At 39.3% G+C, this 11,399-nt stretch overlaps 1 protein-coding gene across 1 annotated transcript in view; it reads left to right on the plus strand.

Annotated features, from left to right (window-relative positions):
• LOC128217889 (protein rolling stone-like) overlaps positions 1 to 5,605 on the plus strand; it is an 8,115-nt gene extending 2,510 nt beyond the window's left edge. Inside the window, exons 2-5 of the mRNA XM_052925326.1 lie at positions 2,500 to 2,605; positions 4,014 to 4,142; positions 4,457 to 4,567; positions 5,178 to 5,605. Coding sequence (XP_052781286.1) covers positions 2,500 to 2,605; positions 4,014 to 4,142; positions 4,457 to 4,567; positions 5,178 to 5,596 — 765 coding nt within the window. The 3' untranslated portion in view covers positions 5,597 to 5,605. The remainder of the gene's footprint in view (positions 1 to 2,499; positions 2,606 to 4,013; positions 4,143 to 4,456; positions 4,568 to 5,177) is intronic.
• Positions 5,606 to 11,399: the final 5,794 nt, after the last annotated feature.

The raw sequence follows: 11,399 nt of genomic DNA on the forward strand, positions 1-11,399 counted from the left end.
TAGTACGAATACAGTAAACTCTGCGATTTATTCATAAAATCGGATCAAAAATAGAACAGGTATTTTTTAATTTTAAATATACACTCTTTTGAAATTATCATAATAATTAATTCGTCCATTTATTAACTTATTGATCTTCGCTAAAAGATAATGAATATCACGAACATTACTTATTTTGAGCTTTTGATACCGATTACAGGGGCGGCTCCAGGATTCGACGTTAGAGGGGGCGTTACTTAGGGGCGTACCCTTTTGACTTGCGCTCCTCCCTCAGAAACGAAATTTATTTGGTTGGCAGGGGTTTTGGTTTTTTTTAGAAAGTTTCAACAATTTCTAGTCCGAAATCGTGCATTTTGGGCGTATTTTATTACTTTTCTTCCCCTATATTGAAATAAAAAGTAAACGATTTTAGGGGATTATAGTGAATCTGCTAGTGGATTATATATTTGTATATACATATATTTCATATTAATTCAGTATTTTGAATATGGTAATATGTATACATCTTTCTTATATAATTCATTTGACCCTCCACATTACATTGTCTTTATTATAAACCTCGACGTTTTCATTCTTTACATGAATTTGACAATAAACGTGTTGACAAGACTTGCAGGAGCGTAGTTGCCTATACGCGAGTACGAGTCTGAACGCACATGATTAAAAATAATATTAAATATCAGCAAAAGTTGCAGTATGCGTACTTGACTACACTTAGTGTCCATTTTCCAGTTCTAAATAAAGCACATCAGAACGCCTAGAATGCACCAGATTGCACCATTATTTTCAAAAATTTCCGAGAGGGCATACACCCGACGCCCCCCCCCCCACCCACCCCGGGGCACAATTATGAATCCACATAAATAGAGGGCTAGCTACGCCCCTGACTTGACTTGATTGGGGACACTGTTCGACTGATAACCTTAAAGAACCGCTATAAACATAATAATACAAGGCCCCGCACGACATTCGGAACTCCTCGGTCATTTTCATCGAAAACAACCTCGGATGCATGCCGGTACATCAAGAAAGTAGTTTGTAAAGTTTTGAATTATATCAATAATTAAATGTAGTGTTTTAACTTGATCTTTGTTTGAATTGATTTCCAGTGAAGTGTATTATTGCAAATATAATTAGGATTCATAAGCGTTAAGTCATTAAGTTTAATTACTCAATTTAATAACTACGCGATCAACTTGCGGACTTAAACATACAGATTTCTAAGTATGTGAATCGTCCAAATACATCCGAGGTTGTTTTCGATAAAAGTGGCCGAGGAGCTTCGAATGACTGTTCGACTGGTAACCTCAAAAAAACGCTATAAAAATAATACATGCCCCCGCCAGTTTCAATAAAGCTTGCAAAGCTTCAGATCGTAACTTTCTTGGAGTAACTCTGTTTCCGGCGTTACTGCGCTTCAATAAAAGATATCATAAGGACATTTATCGCATAGATTCTTCCCGTAAATGTACGGGTGTTCCCGAGCACTCTTAAAGATACACTCTTACTCCCAAATATGATTTACCACAATCATTACAATTGCTTTGATAGTCCAAAAAGGGTTGAGTAAATGTCGAAAACAATGGTTCTTATGAAGAATACCGAGTTTAATTTGAAATAAAGTTGCAGAAAACACAGTATTTCTACCTTATGAGACGAAAGTAGATCACATTAAATCTTTTAGCACTCAAAAATCAATTAATATTTAAACGTTTTTAACTATTAAATACACGGTTACAATCGTGTTACCAGTAATGAATTTTATCCATAAATGCATTATTTAGTAAGTAGTTAAAGGTTTATCACTCGAAATTTATGTTCGTATGTAGGCATAACTCTGTTTTCGGCGTTAATGCGTTTCAATAAAAGATATCGTAAGGACATTTATCGCATGAATTCTGTTCATAACTTAACGGGAATTCCCGAGCTCTCTTAAGCAGCGTTAGATTTACGAATAAGATATCTTATTTAAAAGAGCCCCTGGTTAATACATATTCCCAATTTATCATCTTCATATAAACAGTTTTTATTGACAGCGTATGATCTCTCATCATCTACTCATTGTTGTCCGGTTAGCGTAGTGGTTATCGTACACGCTTTTCACCAAGGCGACCTCAGATCGATTCCCTACCCGGGCGCCTGTGAGTTTGGTTTGTGGTCACCAAGCCGGACAAGTCGTATTAACTCGGCCATCTCCGGCAAACTTCGAGATGTTCGATAAATGCCGAGGTGTTCCGATTGGTATTCTTCTCGCAATACAAGACCACATTCTCGCGCAACATCGTGCCAACGAGAGTGTCACGTTGTTGTAAGTGACGATCATAACATGCTCAAAGTACTGGCGGTATTAATAGGGTAGTGGGTTGTTGTGTATTTAAGTGAATAATGGACAATCATCTGAGTGAAACATCATGCGATATCACACTTTAACGACAAACTTATTTGTACAGTATGCATTTACTTTTACTTTTTAGTTTACTATAGACATTTATTTTTCAGTTCGGTAAGCAGACGGCATACCTTGTATGGCGGATATTCTGGGCACTGTACCACATTGCGTGGATAATAGTTAGCGGCATCTACGTGGAGCAGTGGGCGGGGCCAGGTTTGTTTCCATAATAACTCTCTTTGTATCAGATATTTACATGATTAGATTGTATGCATAATTCAAACACGACTTTCAAGAAATGCACTGGTCCATGTGTTTCCAAAGCTAAACTTGCTAAATAATTTCCAAACTTTTTTTGTAATTCTCATCTTACTATTCGAGTCATTCACTTTATAATACTAATTTATAACATAACTAACGGCGCAGGAGTGATATAAACCCATGTAATAATTTACATATATAACTACGCAAATTAGGTAACCGCATCACAGAAAAATGTATTAATACGCGCTGTCAAAAATGTAAACAAACATTAGAAACGATGTTTCGAAAGAGAAATCATGTCGGTGTCAACAAACTCAATTCCACGATGAAACGAATGGTGAAGAAGGCTGGGCTTAATCCAAACAAACACCTCCCTGATCACAGCGGCGGAAAATACCTCATCCAGAAATTGAATGATAACAATGTTCCTGCGAAGCAGATTATTTATGCAAACATCGGTACACAAAAACATTGCATCTATAAACAACTATATAGCCACATAAATCCAAATCAACACAAGGAAATGTAAAGCATCCTGTACTCCAGTCAAAATACCTGTCTACTTCCTTACAAAATGCTCATTCTAGGTCTTTCGCCAGCCATTGCTCAAGTTCACACACTGTCACAGTCACTGATTCCACATCAAATTCCACTTTTGCTGGTGTATTTTACAACATTTATGGTGCTCCAAGTCACGGAGGTAAATGTAATGTCCTTGTGCACATCAATCAAATTCCATGCTGTAATCGACCAGCTACAAAGCGAATTCGCACTATGAAAACGACTGTGACGCTGACTTATGTTCTTTTAAAACTTCTACCGCCAAATGATATGTCCACACTCGCGTGATTACTGATGACGTCACGCCGTTATGACATTGCTCTTCTTTTTTGATTTGCTTGATTTAAATGGATTGAAATATGTATTTTTGTTGTTTTTATGTAAATCCTTTGAAAATCGGTTGATAATTGAGACCTGATTTATGTTTTTTTATTGTTAATAAAAGGTTTTTTTTGTCGGGCTATTTTCTTTCCTGCGGATGGTGCATCCTAATAACACACAATGTAAATACCTCGCACTATGACAAGAGAAGTGTATTGAAGGAAGAGCATCGTTTTTAACGCTTTTAAATGAACTCGTTTAATAAATTTGATACAAAATAAACACTCATTTGAGATGCTCTATATTCAAAATTACTTGTGTAATGGGTCAATGATTAGCTTGGTTCTGCCATATAAATCGTTGTTCTCAACTATTTTAAACTCGAGCCAGAATGCATTTTAAAAACACCAATTTATAAATAAGCTCAGCTTCGCCCCGGCATGTGTAGTTTACAAAATTTTAAGTTTATTTTTTTCAGACTCCAGTCAACACGTGAAGTGGTTTATTTTCCTGACTAACTGGGCGTACTTTACGTTGACTGTGGCGACCATAGTTGACGCTGCTGTCGTCGGTTACGTTTTCTTTAAACGGCGAGACATTCTTAAAGGTACGTACATTCGGTATGGAAGATTCTTGATTTATCTTTATCATTTTTATAAAGTAATTAATGCATACCTATTTTTTCGCATGTAATTTGCTGGTGTGTCCGTTTTTGTGTGTACCTCATTTCCTTTACGGAATATTATAATATATATATAACTATGTATAATTATTAGGTATAGCGGACTCCGTGGCTAGTTGTATAATTCCTTACAGGTACAGCGGACTCCGTGTTTACCAGCAATTTTGTGGTACAGCGAGCTCGGATAGTTTAGCTTTATTGTATGAGCGGACTCCTTGTCTACTATTTTTTTTTTTCAGGGATAGCGGATTTCATGCCTTGGTATTTGCGTGCTGACTGGTGCTTGGCTACAATGGCTGGTGTTGTCAGCGTCACAACCTCAATCGTCTACTGGGGTCTCGTGTATAATGGTAAATATTAACTATCGGCATTTGCGATCGTGTTTGCCTGCACGCATTTTTCTGTGTCTTCAAGGTTATATCTTCTTCTTTATTTTATGTCACTTATAACCCTCTCGCATTCACCTATCGATATGTGCATTTTTAAAAGAAATCCAACAACTTATATCACTAGTTTATGGAACGTCTAGCTTAATAATCCTCAGTTAACAAACCCCTGTATAATGGACCTGATGCCAGAATATGGTGTCAAATGTTCTGTGATTAAGTTACTAGCATTTGTTAATTGCCATAAAGTGGTGTGAAAAGTGGCTGCACTGGTTACACATCGAAGGATCAATATTCATTGATCTAGGGTCTGGTCGATAATAACAGAATCAGAGGGCAATACATATTAGAACCGAAACACAACCGTGTGTTAGACCCACAGATTAGGGCCTAAATACAACCATGTGTTATGGCTTAGTCAAAACCTGTATTCCAACAAAACATAAAAATAAGCTTTTATTCATACAAACAGAATCGTATTTTTTGCTATCATGTTATTCAAACAAATATATACAATATATATTATGTGATATATAAACCAAAATGAAACTATTTTGCTCTTGTATTGTTTCAGGTCGAGATATTACTGCCGTTGACGCATCAACGCATTTAATCAACAGCGTTTACGTCATTGCCAACGTGTTTCTAACCGGAATGCCGATGCGGATATTGCATTTCTGGTTCTCGGTTTTGTACGCGCTGGTTTATTCATTGTTCACCGTAGTTTACTACTTCGCTGGAGGAACCAATCATAATGAAAACCCGTATGTTTATCCGCAATTAAACTGGGACGAAAAGCCAGGAACCGCTGCCATGTATTGCGTCATTGTGACATTTGTGGCTGTGTCCATAGTTCATCTTATTTTGTTCGGATTTTATTCCCTTAAAGTGTTCATTTCAAGCCGTGTGGGCCTTTGCGACCCAGTGCCAGAATTAGAAGATATACGGTCGCCGACGCATTCAAATATTGAAATGAAAATGCCGGAATATTAAAAATCCTCCTTCCACAGTTATGCACCACTCAATTGTAACCACGACCCCACAGGAACAGGGGTATACCTGGGATAGCGAGGGAAATGGGCCGTGTTTTTACCTTCCATGTGGCCCTGCAATGCCTAGTGAACGCTTTTGTTTTTTTATCGATGAAAATAGAAGGGCATGGGCCTTACCTAGGATGTCCCCGGATTGGCGGGGTTTTACCAGTATTGTGTCCATGGGGTTTAGGTTACAATTGACTGGTGCATAATGTACCGGCATACATCCGAGGCTCGTCGTATGGCGGAGTTAGCCGAGATGTTCCGATTGACAGGTACCGAGGCTCGTCGTATGGCGGTGATAGGCGAGGTGTTCCGATTGATTGGTGCCGAGGCTCGTCGTATGGTGGAGATAGGCGAGGTGTTCCGATTGACAGGTACCGAGGCTCGTCGTATGGCGGAGTTAGCCGAGATGTTCCGATTGACAGGTACCGAGGCTCGTCGTATGGTGGAGATAGGCGAGGTGTTCCGATTGATTGGTGCCGAGGCTCGTCGTATGGTGGAGATAGCCGAGGTGTTCCGATTGACAGGTACCGAGGCTCGTCGTATGGCGGAGTTAGCCGAGATGTTCCGAATGACAGGTACCGAGGCTCGTCGTATGGCGGAGTTAGCGGAGATGTTCCGATTGACAGGTAATGAGGCTCGTCGTATGGCGATGATAGGCGAGGTGTTCCGATTTACTGGTGCCGAGGCTCGTCGTATGGCGGAGATAGCCGAGGTGTTCCGATTGACAGGTACCGAGGCTCGTCGTATGGCGGAGTTAGCCGAGATGTTCCGAATGACAGGTACCGAGGCTCGTCGTATGGCGGAGTTAGCGGAGATGTTCCGATTGACAGGTAATGAGGCTCGTCGTATGGCGATGATAGGCGAGGTGTTCCGATTTACTGGTGCCGAGGCTCGTCGTATGGCGGAGATAGCCGAGGTGTTCCGATTGACTATTTACTTACCGAACGTTACGAGTTACTTGTGACCCTTTTCATTAGTCATTGTTGTGTACCTAGTGTACGTTTAGAGACTTCAAGTTGTATACATACCTCTTTAATGATTAGACATTTTTTTCATGTGATTAGCTCAGGAAAATAAAACAAAATGGCCAGTTTAAATTCAAAGATATTTATTTGTTTTCCAAGTTTGACGTATATGTTGTAATTTTGAAGCAGATATATGAAAAATATTTAAAAGATTATAATTATAAGCCTTGTTATTTATCAGAAGAAAATTACAAAAATGTGTCAACTAAGTATTCTTACAACAACAAAGGGGAAATAAATTATTTTAAGGCTAAAATGAATATTTGTACAACATTACATAAATATACGTCCCGAAATACATTGTAGTCTTAAATGTTTGGACTTTCATTGGTTTCTGGTTGCTATTTAAGAGCCCAGCGCATCTCAACTGGCGCGCGAAGAGACGTCAAGAAGAATTCCGAATTTTTTTATTCCGGATTTCTTTGTTAGTGCAGCCAGAGTTGCATTCTAAAGCAATGCGGACAGTGCCCGCAATTTTTTACGCACACAATTGGCCCGAAAACTGAATTCGGACCGAGATACGCTGAGCGCCTGGTGACCCGACCCCGATTTTTTTATTCCGGATTTCTTTGCTAGAACAGCAAGAGTTGCATTCTAAAGCAATGCAGACAGTGCCCGCAACATTTTACGCACACAATTGGCCCGAAAACTGAATTTGGACCGAGATACGCTGAGCGCCGGGTGACCCGACCCCGAATGTTTTTATTTTGGATTTCTTTGCTAGTGCATCCAGGGTTGAATTCTTCAGCAAAGCGGACAGCGGCCGCAACATTTTACGCACACAATTGGCCCGAAAACTGAATTGGAACCGAGATACGCTGAGCGCCTGGTGACCCGACCCCGAATGTTTTTATTCCGGATTTCTTGGCTAGTGAAGCAACAGTTGCATTCTAAAGCAATGCGGACAGTGTCCGCAACATTTTACGCACACAATTGGCCCGAAAACTGAATTGGGACCGAGATACGCTGAGCACCTGGTGACCCGACCCCGATTTTTTTATTAAGTTGCGGACAGTGCCCACAACATTTTACGCACACAATTGGCCCGAAAACTGAATTGGGACCGAGATTCGCTGAGCACCTGGTGACCCGACCCCGATTTTTTTAATTCGGATTTCTTTGCTAGTGCAGCCCGGTGGGGTGAGAGCGAAAAGGTTCTATCTGCTTCTTTATTTAATGTCACTTAGAACCTTTTCGCATTCACCCCTCGAGCCAGTGTTGAATTCTTAAGCTATTCGGACAGTGCCCGCAACATTTTACGCACACAATTGACCCGAAAACTGAATTGGGACCGAGATACACTGAGCGCCTGGTGATGACCCGAACCCGATTTTTTTATTCCGGATTTCTTTGCTAGAACAGCAAGAGTTGCATTCTAAAGCAATTCAGACAGTGCCCGCAACATTTTACGCCCACAATTGGCCCGAAAACTGAATTTGGACCGAGATACGCTGAGCACCTGGTGACCCGACCCCGAATTTTTTTATTTCGGATTTCTTTGTTAGTGCAGCCAGTGTTGAATTCTTAAGCTATTCGGACAGTGCCCGCAACATTTTACGCACACAATTGGCCCGAAAACTGAATTGGGACCGAGATACGCTGAGCGCCTGGTGACCCGACCCCGATTTTTTTATTCCGGATTTCTTGCTAGAACAGCAAGAGTTGCATTCTAAAGCAATGCAGACAGTGCCCGCAACATTTTACGCCCACAATTTGCCCGAAAACAGAATTTGGACCGAGATACGCTGAGCACCTGGTGACCCGACCCCGAATTTTTTTATTTCGGATTTCTTTGCTAGTGCAGCCAGTGTTGAATTCTTAAGCTATTCGGACAGTGCCCGCAACATTTTACGCACACAATTGGCCCGAAAACTGAATTGGGACCGAGATACGCTGAGCGCCTGGTGACCCGACCCCGATTTTTTTAATTCCGGATTTCTTTGCTAGTGCATCCAGGGTTGAATTCTTAAGCAATGCGGACAGTAGCCGTAACATTTTAAGCACACAGTTGGCCCGAAAACTGAATTGGAACCGAGATACGCTGAGCGCCTGGTGACCCGACCCCGAATGTTTTTATTCCGGATTTCTTTGCTAGTGCAGCAACAGTTGAATTCTTAAGCTATTCGGACAGTGCCCGCAACATTTTACGCACACAATTGGCCCGAAAACTGAATTGGGACCGAGATACGCTGAGCGCCTGGTAACCCGATCCCGATTTTTGTATTCCGTATTTCTTTGCAAGTGCAGCCAGAGTTACATTCTTAAGCAATGCGGACAGTGCCCGCAACATTTTACGCACACAATTGGCCCGAAAACTGAATTGGGAACAAGATATGCAGTGCGGCTGGGGACCCGACCCTTTTAACATATTTTGTACTTTTTGCTTGTTTATATATAAATGTTTGCTTTCAAAATAAAAGGACTTGAATATAAAACAAGCCTCATCTTTATAATTCAGTCAGCTTCCTTTCGTGAAAAACACCTCAATGACCCGACAACTCCTGCAACCTTATATTGGCACTCTTGACAGCCGCACTAGTTCACTAACGGAATAAAATTTACACTGGAAAGTATCATTATTTTGCAATTCAGTGTCAAATCATGTTAAGCTCTATGCAAAAACAGCAACAGTTTCTAATTTCCTTCAACTTAAATAACGTATTGATACTTGAACACAGGCACTCTTTCTTCTTTATCAACATCCCGATCTTGGTTAAGTGGTGAAGGGTTGGGGCAGATAACAGTGGTCGTGAGCCTTATCTTCCTGTTGCTCTTATACCCCCTGCTTTAGTTAAATGTAAAAATTGTTGACAAATGAAATTATGAAGATTTAAGTGAAAGTATAACAGTCTGTTATTCGATCGTTTGTTTTACTTGAAAAAAATGGACAAGGCACTTTACCTGCGTTTTGATGTTTGGAAAGTATTTCAATCTCAAATTCCAGTGTTGTTGAAATGCATCGAAATAAATGCATTTTGTTGTTCATATTGCTGAAACCCGATCTCCGGTATCACTTTACAATACCGAATTTTGTTGATACCAGGCTAGGTGATAACGGATTATTATCAATCCCGGTATCTCAAGGCCCGGTATTTATTGCCTATTAAAGGTATGACTATATGCCAGTGTGTGTATACCACGTGATAAATTACGTCATATAAGTTACGTCGGAAGGCAATATTTTGCTTAAAATGAAGACTTAAAGATAACTTTTCTTTTACTACACCATTTTAAATGAAACAAAGGGCAGTCTATGCAACTTAAATCATTTTATTACCGGAGGTGATTAGTTTCATCAAACACTTCGACAAACCTGTTTCCAGAATACTGTTTTGACAGTGCTCCGTCAGACGGCCGTATTTTGAAAAGGTTTGTCGAAGTGTTTTAAAAAACTAAACTCTCAATCAAACTCTGGTAAAAGACCACAGGCGGAGCTCCGTAAGCGGCGTAGACTGTGCTATGTTTCATTTAAAATGGTGAAGAAATACTAAAGTTATCGTTGTTTAAATTCTTAATTCGAAGCATAATATTGCCTTCCGACGTAGCATTTATGACGGAATTTATCACGGTGTATACACACACTGTTTACTGATCCATTTGTTCCTCAAGTCAGTATTAAATACATGTACACATAACAAGTGAATTATTTCAACGCGTTTGCAAAAACAACTGGCTTTTAATTTAATTGTTTGAGTATTTTCAGGCGAAACATTGTCACTTCCACGCCCTTTTCCCGGATTGAATCCCGGAACATTTGTTATGACACCACTTTTTACACCGTTTATTTTCTAAACTGAATATATTTTGTCAATATATTCTTGGCATAACACCAAAAGTCTTAATTAGTCGGGTCTGTTTAACTTGCATAAAAGGCTGTTAATGTAATGAATTGTAAATTAATTATGCTCTTTAATTGATAAGAAAATACAGTTACGGTCGTAACCGATGTCAAACTATCTCAGTTGACATGGGTGAGGTACAAGTTTTAGTTTAATCACGAAATTAACAAAAACACATGCCCAGACCAAAACCATTTGGTAAATGCTCGCCTACTCAACATATAGTTTACCATATATTGACCACACTGTTACCTTTGTAAAAGCTACCTAAACAGTAATGCCTTCTTTTTATCAATATTTAACTGCACACGACTTATAATAGAATAAGATTGTATAGTAAGTATATTCACCTTTATTCAAGGTATTTTGATCTCATATTTGCTAAATAAAAATTGAGGTCACTTAATAAACACTTATTACAGAATGGGCTCACCGTTACCTTAAACGTATATATCATGACCTGAATTACTTCTTGTAATGTTTCTGTCTGCTTGTCATTTCATTCTTTCCGATTTTAAAAGGAATGCACGATGTAGTCCACTATGTTATGTCTTTAGGGCCATAAACAGGGGCCATACACCTGACATTTCACGTGCCATAAATGCCATAAACATAGTAGCATGATCAATTTTATTTAACAGTTATCATTGTATCGTTCTTAAAACATTAAGTGTTTCGCTTTTTTTTCTCAAAAAATACAACATTCCAAAATGTATTTGATATCGTTGGATGGCAGTTTGACTAGTATATATTATATATAACATAATTCTTTATATCATTCTAAAACATTGAACTAATCATTTTGATATTACTTGAAAAGGTGAACAAAACAAAACTGTATAGTATGATAAGACGTTTTGTTCATTTCCTTGATAAACTCTCTAATACTGCA

This window comes from Mya arenaria, chromosome 14 (assembly GCF_026914265.1).
Source record: "Mya arenaria isolate MELC-2E11 chromosome 14, ASM2691426v1".
Classification (NCBI taxonomy): Eukaryota; Metazoa; Mollusca; class Bivalvia; order Myida; family Myidae; genus Mya; species Mya arenaria.